Source organism: Oncorhynchus kisutch, linkage group LG6 (genome assembly GCF_002021735.2).
Source record: "Oncorhynchus kisutch isolate 150728-3 linkage group LG6, Okis_V2, whole genome shotgun sequence".
Classification (NCBI taxonomy): Eukaryota; Metazoa; Chordata; class Actinopteri; order Salmoniformes; family Salmonidae; genus Oncorhynchus; species Oncorhynchus kisutch.
The window spans coordinates 22,801,420-22,819,575 of NC_034179.2; the positions used below are offsets into that span (position 1 = coordinate 22,801,420).

The 18,156-nt window shown below is 41.4% G+C and overlaps 1 protein-coding gene across 3 annotated transcripts in view; it reads left to right on the forward strand.

The window, feature by feature from the left end:
• LOC109892078 (calcium-binding protein 1) overlaps nt 1–17,776 on the forward strand; it is a 29,909-nt gene extending 12,133 nt beyond the window's left edge. Inside the window, exons 1-9 of one of the 3 annotated variants that reach the window (XM_020484500.2) lie at nt 2,349–2,806; nt 7,814–7,982; nt 8,164–8,169; nt 8,889–8,919; nt 9,692–9,835; nt 10,342–10,451; nt 10,789–10,863; nt 10,996–11,068; nt 15,739–17,769. In XM_020484500.2, the coding sequence (XP_020340089.1) occupies nt 7,902–7,982; nt 8,164–8,169; nt 8,889–8,919; nt 9,692–9,835; nt 10,342–10,451; nt 10,789–10,863; nt 10,996–11,068; nt 15,739–15,764 (546 nt within the window). In that variant the 5' untranslated portion in view covers nt 2,349–2,806; nt 7,814–7,901 and the 3' untranslated portion in view covers nt 15,765–17,769. Of the gene's footprint in view, nt 1–2,348; nt 2,807–7,813; nt 7,983–8,163; nt 8,170–8,888; nt 8,920–9,691; nt 9,836–10,341; nt 10,452–10,788; nt 10,864–10,995; nt 11,069–15,738 lie in introns of those variants that run through there. The other 2 variants (XM_031826412.1, XM_020484499.2) reach the window with 2 other exon arrangements.
• Nucleotides 17,777–18,156: the final 380 nt, after the last annotated feature.

The window sequence follows — 18,156 nt, forward strand, 5'->3', positions numbered from 1 at the left end:
GTGCGCATGTGTGTGTTTATGTGTGTGAGTGCTAATGATGAATATTCATGGGAACCTGAGGCTGTCCGTAGCCACTGGAAGAGGAAATCAGGGAGACAGGGAAACAGGGAAAGGAGAGAGAGTGAAAGGGGACACAGAGGCAAAAGGCAGAAGAAGAGAATAGTAATATTGTCTAAGGTTGTATCATGATACTATGTGCTATGCTATTTGAAATGTTGATGACAAACTACTCCCCATCCAATCTTTTCATTAGCTTCTCACTTAACTATTCCTAGCATGGAATACATTTGTTTCAAATGAAAGATGATACTTTCATTGCCATAAAAATAACAACCTATTTAACCGAATACATTTTTCAGACTTTTAATTAAAAAGGCTCTTATTTCAACTCAGGGGTTGATATGGTGTGTCATCACCATAATCTCTCCCTACTTGGGCTGTTTACAGGTCACTGACTGAATCCTCCTCGGGTGATTTTCACATACAGATGCTATAAGGTCATCATCCCAAATCAATTTGTTTCTCAGGCTCTTCTCTCCTCCATAAGGAGCCAGACATATGGGTTATCCATTCTTCAATATCTACCCCAGATGAAACTAACATATACGGTATAAAGTACATTATTAATGTAATATCTCTGAAGAACATCTGTATCTGACTTGTGAATATTGATGGGAATATTAAAGTAGCATTATAATACGGTAATAATTATAGGCAATTGGATGAGGAACTAAAAATGGACTGTAAAGGCAGATATATTCATCAATCATATGGAGGTTACAGAATGAACCCACACTCACATACAGTACTGTAGTATAGTACATACATGGAATGAGAAAAAATACATGCCATGGCAGAATCATGAGAGATGATGCTACCAGCCCTACCAGTCCAGACTCCTCTCCCTCCTCTCCCAAGCCATTTAGCTCACTAGATGGCACTGGATCAAATGGGATTAACTTTGACCTCAAATCTTCATTAAACTGCAAAAGCAATTATTAACATCAAATTTCCTCTTAGAATTAGTGGCATGTCTCTCCCGTGGCAAACTGTATGTGTCTGCATGTGTGTGAATGTGGGTATGAATATACTAATGCATGCTTTCCTTTGTGTGCTGACTGTGCCTTGTTATGAAAGGAACATATAGAGGGATGTTGTATGGATGAGTGTATATCAGGAGGTGAACACAGTGAGCATTATTGTTTATGTGAATTGGCACATAAACAGGTGTGTGTGTGTGTGTGTGTTATGCCTGTGCACACACTGGGCTGACATTATGAGAGCCAACGGCTCCTGTGTCTGATTTCTGATGTGTTCTGATGTGTTCTGATGTTCACAATGAGCCTCCGGTGAGAGGCTGGATGAATCATCAGGAGTAGAACAGAGAGGCAGACAAAGAATAAATGAATAAAAGAGGTAGAGGATAGACGAGAGAAAGGACCTTGGTGTGTGTAACTATGGGAAACGATTGACCAGTGGCAGCCACTGCAGGTGATTGCATAGGTTGCTATCAGCATACATGTGGTGCTTATTGCCTAAATGCTCAGAACCCTGTAGATATATAACAAGTGTGTAGTGATTTGTGGTGTGTGTTGTACATGTATGCATGTGTGTGTGTGTGGTCCATCATCCACATGCCTTTTATGTTAAATTCTTGTGTATTTTGTAGAGCTTTGATCTCAATACTGTCCCTTCTAGCTTAAAATTACTTTGTGAGGAACATACTCTTCTGTGTATGTGCATACGTGTGTAAGAGAAAGCGGGAGAGAGAGGAGGGGAGAGAGAGAGGGAGAGGGGGAAGAGAGGAGGGGGGAGAGAGGAGGGGAGAGGAGCGGAGAGAGAGAGAGAGAGGAGGGGAGGGAGAGAGGAGGGGAAAGAGAGGGGGAGAGAGGAGGGGAGACAGGAGGGAGAGAGAAGGGGAGAGAGAGGAGGGGAGAGAGAGAGGGAGAGGGGGAAGAGAGGAGGGGGGAGAGAGGAGGGGAGAGGAGCGGAGAGAGAGAGAGGAGGGGAGACAGGAGGGAGAGAGAAGGGGGAGAGGGGAAATAGGGGAAAGAGGGAGGGAAAAAGAGAGGGGGAAGAGAGAGAGAGGGTGCGTTATATTTTTAGCTCCACAGACCCACATCCGTGAGTGTGTTTAATCGAGTGTATGCGCGCGTGTGTGTTTGGATTACTGTCTCCAGTATCTTGCTCGGGGGAAGGTAATATGCTTGTCCGAACAAGCTTCTTTGTCACTCTCTCGCTTTGTAGAGATGGTTTGAAACTGTGCAACAGAGTGAGGGAGAGACGAGAGGGGGAGGGAGGCTGAGGGAGAGAGAGGATGGTGAGCTAATGAATAAGCAATCTTGCATTTTCTACTTTGAGCGCTTGCATCTCGCTAAGACACGCATGCCTGCCTCCTCTCCCTCTCATGTCTTTGTCTCTCTGATCTTTCATTCTTTGTTGCATTTCTTTGCTTTCCTCCATTTCAGTTTACCTCCCCTCTTCCCTCTCTACCTCTCTCACTGTGACACCCAGTGTCTTCCCCTCTAGGTCTTCTGTGGATCTTGTGGAACCTCACTTTCCCGCTCTTTCTTTCTCTCTGTCTCTCTCTCCCCCTAAATTCCCTTTTGTCTTAGTTTGTGACCCACTGAACCTCCTTTCTCTTTATCCCATGCATGCATAGAAACACATGCACATGCAAACACACACGCATACACATGCACACACACCACACAGACATACTAACACAGACACTGTTAGACACACAACACACACCGAGAGGGACTTTACCATGGGGAACTCAGTCAAATCTCACTTCTCCAAGAAGGTAAGGTTTTGTGTACTGTGTTCTGGCTGTGGACCACCTGAACCCCTGACTGTCTGTGGTGCATGTCTGTCTCACTCTGCCCTTAACTTGACTGGAGGCTATTGGACCACACTGGACATGGATTTTTTTTGTATTGACTGTGGGGCATCTCTGTCAGTCTTCTGGTCTGAGGAGCTGTGTTCTCTCTGTTACAGACTAGTTGTGAATATTAGAGGAGACAGGACAACCTAGTGTCTCATGCTATGGTCTCATCAACCCCACTGAACCTCAAGGACTAAAATAGTCAGCTGACCAGCGTAGAATACTGACTGTGAAGCCTGAAATATTTTGTGGACAGGAAGACGACAGTATAGTTGTACATGGACTATATGAACTCTACCACGCATTAGGACTACATTGTGACTGTTTTTACATATTCATTTGTCATAGATGTGAATATAACAGTTGTGCTGGAGTGACTGTGTGGGAGTCCTTAGTGTAGTAGACAGTGTCTTGTGTTGTTCTTGAATCCGATAGCTGGGATGAGTGGTGTCACTGAGCAGGCTCCTGTAATGATCAACCACATGTTTCAAGCATCAACACTTCACATTTTCAGAGGGGATTATGTGGCGCAGACATACCAACAGGTGGCGCTATAGTCTTGAACCATGCCTGCAGGAGCATGATGGATTTTAGCCTGATCTTAACAGACGCCCTGCACAACGCAGGTTGGGTTTCCAACCAGTTAATGTTCATTGTACTATAAATGGACTATAGAATGGATATATTGGAGTTATCATGAAGGGATTTTTACATTATCTGCCAGTAGTATATGATTAGTCCATGTACAACAATAATTCAGTGATTTAACAGAAGGATCAACAATGACAGCCATAGATCTTTAGCCATCTAGAAATTGCACAGTAAAGACAGGATTTCATGTTCAGTGGGAGCATTGCTTCACCACGCATCAGTGAGATTCATCCCCTTCAGCAGCTGTACATCCTTGAGCGTGTACAGTACAATATGACAAGCAACTGTTGAAGCCATCTTGTAGCTAGGGAAGTTACTGCTTCTCACATTAGAATATTGTTTTAGCTGTCATTTCAATGTAATACATTTTTTTTAAACATTAGTAGAGGTTGGTGACACAATGGACCATCAAATAATCAGCACTCCTTCGTGTATCACTTGCTGATGTGCCCTTGCTGATACTCCTTGTGCCCTCTCTCCTTATTCTCAAAACCCAACTCAGAGATACAAAATGGTATATCATACACTGTATTTGAGGAACAATGGGAAATAATTCTGCTTTGAAAGTTGATAAACTTGTAAACTCACTTTTGAGAAAATGGCATTTTAGTGTTTCGGTGAGAGAGCTCTTCTTCGTCTACACCCATTCAGCATCGTTCACACCCTCTTAAGCTTTATCCCCACCTATCTTGTTGCATTCAGAGCGCTCGCTTGATGCTCTGGCCGATGATTTGTTTACCTCTGGATAACATGAAAACAGCCTAACCAGCTCTGCTTACAACAATTTCATTGTTTTTTTGCCAATGTTTACTGACACTGGCCATAGTCAACGGGTATTGTACACTTTAGCTTAAGACATGTAGCTAGCTACCTAAGTAAACAAGGAACCTAGTTAGGTAAACAACGTGTACGATCACACACATCACATTAGTTTATGAGCCAGCCACCTAACGTTAGCTAACGCTATCTAACAGTACACTTTAGCTTGTAATGAAACCACTTGGTCAAAATTAGAAACGTGTAATATCTGAAAATGTAGCTAGCTAATCTTACCCGTATACATCATCATGCATGATGGCCGCGTCTCCCTGTCACCGATCCATGCTACAAATGTCCTTAGTTTGAAGACGTAATCTGGAAACATGTGTTTTCCCATCTCTTTAGCTATCGTACTCTATTTCCACTGATTTCAAAACTCGATCCTCCAGAAAGTGGAGAGCAACACTTATGCAGCTACATAAAAAAAGCCGCGTACATCAGGATTACCAACACAGATTGACCAGCTGAAACAGACAAAAGCGTTCATTGAACCAATTTTTAACTAGGCAAGTCGGTTAAGAACAAATTCATATGCCTAGTTTCCTGAATCAGTTCACATTAGAGGCATGTCATATAGAGATACAGTAATTTACCAGTCAAAAGTTTGAACACACCTACTCATTCAAGGGTTTTTCTTTATTTGTACTATTTTCTACATTGTAAAATAATTGTCAGACATCAAAACTATGAAATAATACATATGGAATCATGTAGTAACCAAAAAAAATTGTTAAACACATTATTCACAGTAACCACCCTTTGCCTTGATGACAGTTTTGCACACTCTTGGCATGCATCTTTTCACATTTGTCCTCAAAGATCAACTGACAGCATTTTAGCAACATTACATCTTATTAAAATCTGTTCATATACACCCCCAGGAAGAATATGACACTTTATTTATTTTGTTATATTGTCTGACAGGCGAGCACTTAGATATGGCCATTTTCACATTTTCATAAATTCTTAGAATGTTTGGGAATTACGTAAAATACAGCTTTTGCGAAAATTCTATAGCATTATAGAGTGAGAAAGCGGCCGTAAGTTTGGACAATTAAGACACTGCAGTCAATAAAACCTAATAAAAACTTCTGTCTTGTCCAGGACCGGAGTCTACGCAGACCGGTGAGCCATAGCCAGTCAGGGCTACAGTAGGCAAATAAGCCATTTGTCACACAGGCCTGCCATCATTCACTTTTAACTGGACAGTGTGTTTACAGGAAGTTGCAACAGCATGACTTTAGACCATTAGAACACATTCGCCAAATGCCACAAAATACACCTGAATGGATTTCTGCATATATCTAAATACCACGGGAGTCGTCTTAAATTTGGGAACTTTACAGTTCTTTTGATCAAACATGAAAAGGTAGGCTCTCTCTCCCTCAGTTATGCACCAGCAAGATTAACAACTAATGCTAGCCAGAGCAAGATGAGAGAAAATCTAACTAAGGAACATTTTATAAACCCTATCAAACCTTTTCAGCTAGTTGGCCTTCAAAATTGCACTGATAAACGATGGGGAATTGTAGCCTTCTGGAGCTTTTCTGCCAATGCATGCTTGTCCCAACCAAGCACCCAAGCTTACTGGCTAAAGATGGTTAGCTTGCTAGCTAGCTACTTACAGACACAAATGAGAGAACACCTCACTGACCATTTTACTCACCCTAGCAGAGTTGGTTGGGCTCTTTATATGTTATCTATAGCGTTTACTATTACTTTTTTTGCCTACGTTTACTGACACCGATCATATTCAACAGATGTTGCGCGTACGTAAATGTATCAGTTATTCTGGGTTCTGGCACTCAGATGAGAGTGCTCTGAAATTGGAGTAGATAGCCAGAAAGAATTTGCGAACGCAAGAGATATGCTAACTGGATAACATTTGTTCAAATTCTTGCTAGCTAACCAAATTACATTCCCAGCCTTCGTTACATTTGTTAGTTTTTACCAAAATATTGAGACATTGAAACTGAAACAGTGCATCCCGAATGGAGGCAGCAAACAATGTACCAACCTGATAGCAATATTGTTCAGACTACCAAGAAATGTATTGGTGAATTATATCAATCATACATTAAACTGCATCCATCTATTCTGCCAACAATGCTGTCAGTTCCACTTTAAGTTAACTGCTCAGTGTTCCATGTATAGTGACACTTTCTGTCATAAGCCAGTCAGCATTCTAGTCTCTTACCACAGCTCCTCTCTGTCCACTGATGACACTTCTCTTTGTCTGTCATTACACTGCCGAAAGGTTGGCCCTTATTTTTTTACTTTTAAAGGTTTCTTATGGTGGCCGATGTTCCCTTTGTTACATCCGTCGTCGGAATGAGGCCAAAGCGCAGAGTGGAAAGTGTACATCTTTCTTTAATTTTATGAAACCCCCCCCAAAAAAGCTAACCGAACCTAAAGTTCTGCAGGCTACACAGCACCCATACAAAATCAAGATCCCACAAACTCAGGTGGAAAACAGGCTGCCTAAGTATGATTTGCAACCAGAGACAACGATAGACAGCTGCCTCTGATTGGGAACCATACCCGGCCAACAAAGAAATAGAAAAGTAGAATGCCCACCCAAATTACACCCTGACCTAACCAAATAGAGAAATAAACAGGCTCTCTAAGGTCAGGGCGTGACACCCTTCCTATTTAATTAACCTGTGCCTCTGTCTGTAATTAGGTCTGTGCATTGTATGGCCTGTCACTGCCCACTGGTCCACAGACAAATTAGTCATTATAATGTAATGGCTGGATGTATTTAATTTTTTCCATCATTGGGACAATGGTTAATTGGAATGAGCACGAAGCCATCCGTCTCTTTTATATGTGTGTGGCTTTCCTGTCGTGAATAAAACCCTGTATTTAAATGGTATTTAGACAAAATTATGGATTGAGAACCCTACATTTTTAACCAATAATGAGTGTGATCATTGTCTGGGTACCTTACACGGGGATCATTGTGCCACTATTACACTGTGCATATGTCAAAAGCAGGATGGCTTGCAGATATATGTTTGGGTCTCCCTGCGTGCCCTCTCTTGGATTGTGCTGATTGTCTTAGTTAGCTGTTGTGTCTCTTTGATTATCTAACCCTAGCAGTGTGCTGAGTCAAATCAGTGTCCTCAGCAGTACGGAGACATCTTTGGGATGGATGGGTGGCATTAATTGCCCCGTTCACTGAACCCAATCCCTGACTGTGTTCCTTCCACATGACTGACTGACTAGCCCCATTACTATCCTGACCTCTGACCTCACTCACAGGGACTAACAGACATGTTCTCAGCCTCTCCACCACCACCTCCACTTCCATACACCCACCCTCATACCAGCTAGCCCCTTGTTGTTGACTGACTCCATGTTGTCCATCCACAAGCTGAGTCACAGTCTGTGTCCCTGTCTCTGCCCCTGCGCCTCTATTTCCTGGCCCCACACCCTGGATATCTGTGACCCCAGGACCAGAAGAAGAACTACAGAGCAGTGCAGTCCTGTGAGGAGGGGACTGGGGGGGCCTATCTTGAGCCACTAGTTGCTATGGCTCAGAATGGAGGCAACATGCACAACGTACTGGGGCCTGCCTGCATCTTTCTACGCAAGGGCTTCGCTGAGAGCCGGCAGGCTGTACGTAAGTCCAGACACAAACAGACACATGCCCATAATGCATGCAGAGACACATTTACAGTTTGTAGCTACATGTAAGAAAACAAACATTTTCATACAAACTTACACACAATCATACAGACATTTTGTCTTTGTCTGCTTCTTTTTCACCCATGTTGACCAATACACTCCTTATGGACTCAAAGAAGAAGGTAATGGACTCAAAATATCCACAGTAACCTACATATAGAATGCTTGTCAGTTGGTGTGAATATGAGCGTGTGCGACTGTGTGTGAGTGTTAGCACTCACTGCCATTTGTGCCACTCTGATAGAATGTAAGTCGTTGTGTTCCAAGTAGTATTGCCTTGACGGAATGTTTACTAAAGTCTGTGGAGCAGCAACAAGGTCATCTGTCTTTGTCTGTATCAGTCTCACTGTGATCAGTAGACTCAGTAGCAAGGCATTGTCATTAAGGGAAGATGTGCACTGACCTCTCCTTGGTAGACTGGCACCGTTCATAGCCTGTCATGATGATATGTTCTGTTCTGTGATGCTATTAGGGGATGCAGGGGTGGGGTCGAGCTAATTCAAAGGCTAGACGTTAATCTTAAGAGAGAACAAATGGAACTCCTTCATCCTATGTTCCCCCAGGACTCACCACCAACCCTCAAAGTTGGCATGCACCTCTCAGCTAAGTAGATGGGCTACTCAAGCATCAAACAAATGCTCTAAACTAAGTTGCATTTGGGTTCATCATTATATCATTTAACACAAAAAAAACTGTGATTGCACATGTAACAAAAGTACTCTACGATGTATAACGATTGTTAAGTTGATGATATCTCACACAAGAGTTTTGTACTGTTATGAGCCATCAATTGTGGAATGCCACTTGCTGGATCCTAACCCTGACTTGTGATTCTTTACAGGATAGAGAGCTGAGGCCGGAGGAGATGGATGGTAAGTTTCATTATACAGGAGCAAACAGTATGAATTACAATGAGCTTTCATATTGCATATTGGACTGTAGCATTCCCAGGGGAGAACAACTGCCCCCTCTCATTGAAGCAACCGAAGTCCAAGGCTGACCACGGTACTGTAGGCAAGGTTAGATCCCTCATTATAGTGAATGTAAAAATGGCAATCTTCGTGGTCAAGCTTTGTGTAATACACCAGATGTAGGTCCTTGAATAAATTATTTTAAAATCGCACACAGAAGTGATAAGGATAATTTAGTTGCTAATAGCAGCCTGCAGTAACCCAGTCGGCCTTCAACTGCGTTACTCAATGAGAGGGAGCAGCACTGAGCTAACCTGCAACGCCACTTCCTAGTGTAGCTCAAACTGCTCATTTTGTGTCTCCATGAGACGCTATCTTAACCGACTTCATTTGGCTTCAATGCACTATTGAGTCTTCACATAGGAATGAATGGTGTCATGTGATCAATGGCTTTGAACATTCATATATACAGTCATTGAGCAATCCTTACTGGTTTAGATCCATACAAACAAAGGATCTGCCTGACCTTGGTAAAATCTCATTCTCGTGTTGAGTACCTTTGGAATATTTTCAGCCTGCGGACTGTTTCAAGCTTACCTCTCACTCTCCCTGTCATGTGTATTATAACACCACACTCATTGTAGTGTAGTAAAACAATAAGCCAACTGATGGTTTTTATAATGTGATTAAAAAGCACAATTGATATTTCTCCATCTATGCTTTCCTTTCTCAGAGTTGCGCGAGGCTTTTAAAGAGTTTGACAAAGACAAAGATGGCTTCATTGGCTGTAAAGACCTAGGCAACTGCATGAGAACCATGGGCTACATGCCTACTGAGATGGAGCTGATAGAACTGAGCCAGCAGATCAACATGAACTGTGAGTAATATGGGAGGTCCTGCGTTCCTTTTTTCTATGCTCTTGCATTTTCCTCTATCCTTTTCTCTTTTGTTACACTATCATATTATGTCCTTTCTTCCTTCTTTCTCTCTATCTCTAATTCATGCTCTATGTACCCCTGTCCCCCCCGTCCCCTTCGACTAACACACACTAAAAGACACTTGCACACACCATTACACACAGAGGCTCTGAACATTCAAGGTCCAATACCTCTGATGTTGATCCCTTTAACAATTAACCTTGAAAAGAAGATAACATTCGCTTCTATAAATACTATCTGGGCTTGGAGAAAATTGATGACTGAATATGATGTAGACATGACAGTAGCTTAAATTTTGCCAGTCTTTTCTCTCTCTCTCTCTCTCCTCTTTCAAAGCTGCATATTTCTGACATTGTACAAATGTCCCTGTAGATGTATTCGTGTGACATGTTTTGTGAATTTATATCTGACATCCTTCAACCTACGTTTACTCTTCATCACACAGTGGGAGGACATGTGGACTTTGAGGACTTTGTGGAGTTAATGGGGCCCAAACTTCTGGCTGAAACAGCAGATATGATCGGGGTCAAGGAGCTAAGGGATGCTTTCAAAGAGGTGAGGATAAGAGATTGAGAGAGAGAAGGGTGGTATGGAATGGAAAAATAAGACAGCGAGAGATAGGAATAGAGTGAGGAGAACTTTAAAAAAATAAATAATAATTTACATATAAATGATATAATAGAGAAAGAAAGAACAAAATCCAAAGGGGATGAAAGAAAGCTAGACAGATTTAAGCTAATTTAAATTTGATTAAGTGAGGTGAAGCATTCATGTGTATGGGGAACTCATTAGTAATATAGGAAAGACGACGGTATTGGTGAAAGAGCAGAATACAATACTGCATGATTAGCTGGTTAATTATTCATTATTATATTCTCTCTTTCTCTCTCAGTTTGACACAAATGGTGATGGCCAGATCAGCACATCTGAACTCAGAGAAGCAATGAAGAAACTTTTAGGTCAACAGGTAAGAAAAGTGGTCCTTCTTTTTGAGTTTTTCCGTCTTTCACTCAACCTGTCCATGCATCTGTCTGATCATGTCTCACTGTAGCCTACATTTGAGCAGTGCTTTTTCTCGGTTCTTTCCCTATTCTACTAGGTTGGTCATAGAGACCTAGAGGACATCCTACGGGACATTGACCTGAATGGAGACGGCCATGTCGACTTTGAAGGTGAGCTACAGTATCTCAGTGGGTTCTAAGACACCTCCCTGTAGGATGTTGTTTGACAGGTATTACAGTGCATTCGTAAAGTATTCAGACCCCTTGACTTTTTCCAAATATTTGTTACGTTACAGCCTTATTATGTTACAGCCTTTGTTACGTTACAGCCTAAAATGGATTAAATCGTTTTTTCCCCCTCATCAATCTACAAACAATACCCCATAATGACAAAGCAAAAACAGGTTTTTATACATTTTTGTAAACTTATAAAAAATACAAAGCTTTTGTGTCTTTGGCTATGCCGGATTAAGTGATATGACATGCTATTCTTTAAAATGATTTATCTGTAATTAATATTACCTGATTAAGCTAATCAGGTGAATGTAATTAACTAGAAATAATGTTTATAGAGCTATTATCTTCTGAATAAACCCTTAAAGACCTAGTAATCTTTTGCATCAATAGCAGTCAATATTTAATCGTCACTTTATTCAGTCTCATCTGAAAGTTGTAAATTCTTGGTTATCTTCACGAACCGTGGCTAACAAGTTGAATCAGCAATACAACATTTGGTTTAAATATTTATTTACTAAATACCTAAATAATCACACAGAATGGATCATACATTGATTACAAATTATGTCATAAAGAAAACGTCCCTGTTGGACGGAACAGATACGACAGCTGGTTACACAAAGAGAGGGGGTTGGGTTTGAGTGAAAGAGCGGGAAGACTGAATAACAAAGGCAGAAGATATGCTATCGTAAATACAGAATCTTATGCATTCTAAATAACCGCCCATTTGAAAAAGGAGAATGCAATAAATATTTACTCTGAGCTGCGCTTCGGTAGATTGGTCGTCGATGGAAGGCCGGTTTGTCCTTTATGGATCTCTGGTCCACTGAAGAATGTCTAGTGGTGAACTGGAGCGTGGTAGAATGGATACTCTGTCCATCCTCTCCTAGCCCACTTTTAGCGACTGCTGCTAACTCAACGGCTAGGAGGTATCACTTCTGGAGTGAATAAGAGTTCAAAGTTCATACCAAGTTGCCATACTTTTAAGCTCATGCTGGCTGGTATAGTCTGGCTGGTATAGTCGAAATTCATCCTTCCGGGGTGTAGGTCGTCACCTTCACAATGAAATTTGATGCTAATTTTGTTAGGTTCTCTAAGATTGGCTTAGTTCTGTAGGTGGTCTTTGTCCTTTCAACGTGGGGACCTCAAGTCCACACGTCCTTGGAACAGCTTATTATCTGAGCCCTTTTAACGTAGGACTGTCGCCCTAACGTCCTCGGAACAGAAAGTTACATTTTCGTCAAGGGCTTTATATAGGAGGGGAGAGAAGGTGTGTTTCATAGTTTATAACCAATGTCTGTTCACATGGACAGGGCCACTGAGTTGAGCATAGTTAACTCTATGACAAACCTTTCTCTCATTAAGAAGCTAGATTACATTTAATCTTTTCACAACTAGTTTCATATTTAAACATTGAAATTGCACAACAATTCCATGTGAATCTGATAACTAAAATGTGTAGACTTTCCAAGATACAGTTTATGTCGTCCTATCATCAGTAATAATGTCTCAGACGCCAACTGATCTGGCATCATATTCATTTAGTACCAGCACATATTTTCAGCTGGTTGGATTACCGAAATATGGTTCCTTTCCCCCCACCTTTTGATGTTCCCAGACTCTATGTTTAACAAAGGCTTTTCAAGAGTCCTTCTGTAGAGTCAAGAGAGAGGAAAGGGAGAAAGGTATTTATGATGGGGTCATAAACCTCATCCACAGGCCATCCTCATGACAGCTCTGTCAGGTTGGATGGGGAGTGTCGTTGTCGTTGCACAGCTACTTTCAGGTCTCCAGAGATGTTCAATCGGGTTCAAGTCCGGGCTCTGACTGGGCCACTCAAGGACTTTCAGAGACTTGTCTTGAAGCCACTCTTTCGTTGTCTTGGCTGTGTGCTTCGTGTTGTTGTCCTGTTGGAAGGTGAACCTTCACACCAGTCTGAGGTCCTGAGCACTCTGGAGCAGGTTTTCCTCAAGGATCTCTCTGTACTTTGCTCTGTTCATCTTTCCCTCAATCTTGTCTAGTCTTACAGTCCCTGCTGCTGAATAATATCACCACAGCATTATGCTGCCACCACCAGGCCTCAGCGTAGGGATGGTGCCAGGTTTCAGCGTAGGGATGGTGCCAGGATTCCTCCAGACGTGATGCTTGGCATTCAGGCCAAAGAGTTCAATCTTGGTTTCATCAGACCAGATAATCTTGTTTCTCATGGTCTGAGATTCTTTAGGTACCTTTTGGCAAACTCCAAGCAGGCTGTCATGTGCCTTTTACTGCGGAGTGGCTTCCGTCTGGCCACTCTACCATAAAGTCCTGATTGGTGGAGTGCTGCAGAGATGGTTGTCCCATCTCCACAGAGGAAATCTGGAGCTCTGTCAGAGTGACCATTGGGTTCTTGGTCACCTCCCTAACCAAGACCCTTCTCCCCCGATTGTTCAGTTTGGCCGGGTGGCCAGCTCTAAGAAGAGTCTTGGTGGTTCCAAACTTCTTCCATTTAAGAATGATGGAGGCCACTTCTTGGGGACCTTCAATGTTTTTGTACCCTTCCCCAGATCTGTGATTCGACACAATCCTGTCTTGGAGCTCTACAGACAAGTCCTTCGACCTCATGGCTTAGTTTTTTCTCTTTTTTTCTCTGACATGCACTGTCAACTGTGGGACCTTATATAGACAGGTGTGTGCCTTTCCAAATCATGTCCAATCAATGGAATTTACCACGGGCGGACTCCAATCAAGTTGTAGAAACATCACAAGGATGATCAATGGAAACAGTATGCAGCTGAGCTCTATTTCGAGTCTCATAGCAAAGGGTCTGAATCATTTAGCAAATAAGGTATTTATGTTTTTCTTTTTTATATACATTTGAAAGCATTTCTAAAAATCTATTTTTCGCATTGTCATTAGGTGGTATTATGTGTAGATTGATGAGGAAAAATGTAATTTAATTAATTTTGGAATAAGGCTGTAAATGTAACAAAATGTGGAAAAAGTCAAAGGGTCTGAATACTTTCCGAATCCACTTTATGTTCATTATTATTTCGTTGTATGATATTGCAGCGCTTGACAAACCCCTGTCGTGGTCCACTGTTCATATCAGGGGAGGATGACAGCCCCCTCTCATTGAAGCCATAGAAGTTCAATGGCCACTGCGGTATTGCAGTTAGCAGAAAACAGGATGCCCCACTATACTGTAGTATATGGAAAAATGGCAATCTTCTTGGTGTAACTTTGTGTAAATAACACAAAAAAAATGAAGACGATCATGATACCAATAATTGCTTCTAATACACCAGATATAGGTCCTTGAACCAATTATTTGAAAATTGCACACAGAAGGAGTTATAAGGATAATTGAGTTGCTAATGGGAGCCTGCAGTACCCGGTCAGCCTTCAAATTGAGTTCCTCATTGAGAGTCAGCAGCACTGATCAAGCTTACAACATCACTACCTAGAATAGCTCAAACTGCACATGTTATGTCTTCATGATATGCCATCTAAACCTTAATTTGGCTTCAATGCGCTATTGAGTGTTCAAATAGGAATGAATGGTGTCACATGATTGATGGCTTTGTCCATTCATATATACAGTCCAGAGGAGGCTGTTGGAGGACAGGCTCATTGTAATGGCTAGAATGGATAAAAGGGAATGGTAGGAAACACATCAAACAAATATTTTTGCCAGTGCTGGCGTTGCAGACGGATATGTCGGGCTGCTAATATATATATTTTTTTATTCTGATTTTTCAGGGGGTGCTGTAGCACCCTCCTATGGCTATGCCAATAATCCCGTCACACACACACATACCCAAGCACATGCATATACACACTCTCTCAGTGCCAATCCCCACCGATACAGTTTGAGGCAGGCTGATACTCTAGCATCATGCTAAGAGCGAGGTGGGAGGATGAAGGGAGTCAGGCTGCCTGTCAGATTATCTCCACACCAAAGGATTATGTCACCTCACAGATTACCAGGAGAACAAGGGAAGCATACTGCCAGTGGGACAAAAATAGCAATGTGCTGGTATTCTTACTAGAGTCATCCGTATGCTCTGCGTTCTCCAAACGTTAGTTTCGCCCACACGTCTTACGCTCTAAATACATTCATATTTATAATCCACAGTGCTCATTTAGAAATAGAATCGTTGCTATGAAAATGTATTTATTTTTATTGGCTGATAGCAGCGCATACAGTTCTTAAAAGCACTGTGACCTTCAGTACCATGCATTCCCTACACGTTAGGACATAATTACAAATCATTTGTAGACTGCAAATTGACCGCAAGAAGCCCAAACATATAACATTTGACTGAAACATAATTTCAAACACTGCTTACATTTGTTTACGATCACATATACAGTATCTCTCTATTATGCGTGGGAATACTATGGAACAGATTTACAAAATTAAAATCTCTTGGAGCTGATCTGCTGGTGTTTTACAGTCTTTTATAGGGGAGGGGGGGGCAAATAAAATCACCCGTGGGCCGAATTCACCAGTTGGGGATCAGCCACTAAACTTTATGTGAATCATGTTCACACTCTTTCCCTGTTGTTGTATTAATGTCTCTCAGTTTTATTAATCTCTCTCTTTTACGAATCTCCCTCAGAGTTTGTGCGCATGATGTCTCGCTGAGTGTAGGTCATGATACCGACTGGTTCCTTTCCTGGTAAAAGAGGATGAGAAGGAGAAGAAGAAGTGAAGGAGAGGCAGAGATGGCAGAGCCCTTACCGACAGACCTCTTACCTCAGACCTCTGAACTACAGAAGGAGAAAACGACATATCAACCCCGCTCTGCTACTGCCACATCTGAAGACATGCACAGAAGCTGAAGGAACAACATCAGTGATCATGATGATGCTGTTACTGCTGTCTCTAAGAGCAAAACAGAACAACAGCCAGCCTCCCACAGTTTTACATTGTACATTTCAGATATTAGAGAAAACATATCTAGGTGTTTACAGGGTCTAAAGAGCAATGTGATGTTTGAGCTACTTACACTCATTGCAATGGTTGGTTAATGCTGTAGCAAAGTAAAGGAGACACATTTACATTTTCAACACTTTCTTACGTATGCCAACGTCTCCTATAACTAGTCTAAAGCAGCATATTCCCCTCTGGGGCTTTGGACTCCTAAAATAAACTTTTTAGTGGCAATATTATTATATCAGAGTACCAACTCTCAAAATATGTATTGTTTGTGTGTGCGTTCATGTGTGTTTGTGCACCTCAATTATCCTTTCCTGTAAGATTTCATATGTCTTAAGATACTGTACAGTTAGTGTCAAACCCATGGCATATGCTGGCTCTATCTTGAATTACATGCCATGTATTACCACGGATGCACTTTTTTTTGATTTTTTTTGACATATCGAGTTACATTCTACGAGTTTTTTTTGACATATCGAGTTACATTCTACGAGTTTTGAACATAGATGGGTACCTGCTTTGATAAATGGAAGGTCTGTTTCTTGAGAACCGAATACTCTGGGGAATGCGGTAGCAATCATAATTAATTGGTTTCTTCGGGCCAACCCAATACACACTTTTGCATGAATACTAAGAATGCATGCTCCACTTATGATTTAACCAGACACACTGTCACTCCCCATGCAAATAAACAATGTGCACCACAAACAAACATATACACAGTATATTATTGTGGTGATCAACATAACACTGGAACCTGTGTGAGAATGTGTGTGTGTGTGTATTTATGTACTGATGAGAGTGTTTATGTATGAGTGCTTGTGTATTTTGTTGTGCGAGTCTCCCTTAGGCAGTCTTATTTGTGACTTTGCATGTGTCTTCCTTGTGTGATTCTATGCATGCCAAATAGTAAAACAATTTGTAGCATAGTAGATGAGAATAAAGATTTTTGTTGCAAAAACACTGTGTGTGTGTGTGTGTGTGTGTATGTCTTTGTGTGTGTGTGTGTGTGTTTGTGTGTGTGTGAGACCTCTATCTGCATTCAGAGCAGAAAACAGTCAGACAGGACCTGAACTAGCTGGATATACACCCATTAGCCAGATCAGAAATAATATCCTTGATTTACAAAATATTTTGAGAATATGAATATGCATAGACCGACTCGAATTTCAACAGGGACAACTCCAATAAAGTGTTTTTTCTCAACGTTGCTGGGATGTCACGTGCATCACACTTATATCTGTACACTTGTAATAACCTAAGCAAATAGCAATTCCTTTTATCTTAACAAATTTTGACACTCATTTCTCCCCCCCCCATAAAAAACTCCCTCACTTGCTTAATAATTAATGATCTGCTTAACTTGGGCAGATTTGGGACGAAAAACACTCTCTCACGTCACCTCTTCTTTGCTACTAGCTAGAAATGTAAATTTATTTTTTTGTTGGTGGAGAAAACAGTTTGCAGATTTTAAGCAAATTTCAGCCATTCTACACAGTTTGGCATGGAGCTGAGAGACAATTTTACAGTTTTAATTCCTGCAATTCTATGAATTTTTTATATAGCTAATGCTATGTTCCTCTGGTCAAACATTAGAACAAAACCAATGGGCATGTGCCCTGAATGCCCAGTTTTTGATTCTCCCAGACTGTCTAACTTTTATTTGATTGTTAGTTGTCAAATATGGTATAAAAAATAAAAAATATGTATAGTTCCATTTCTTTTCTGCATGCTTTCTATCTGGTTTTGGTTGTTTAAATTGACACTGAAACTGCTTTTTCATCCTGAAAACGAACACTAAGAGACCTGCCTAATCATTTTCAATACAGAAAAATTAAAGGAATAGTTTGAGATTTTATCAATAAAAGCATGTATCTACTTCCCCAGAGTCGGGGAAGTACAGTTCCTGTAGACTTTCAGTCATAGATATCATCCTAACCAACTTGCCCTCTAAATACACCTCTGCTGTTTTCAACCAAGATCTCAGCGATCACTGCCTCATTGCCTGCAACCGTAATGGGTCAGCGGTCAAACAACCCCCACTCATCACTGTCACACGCTCCCTGAAACACTTCAGCGAGCAGGCCTTTCTAATCAA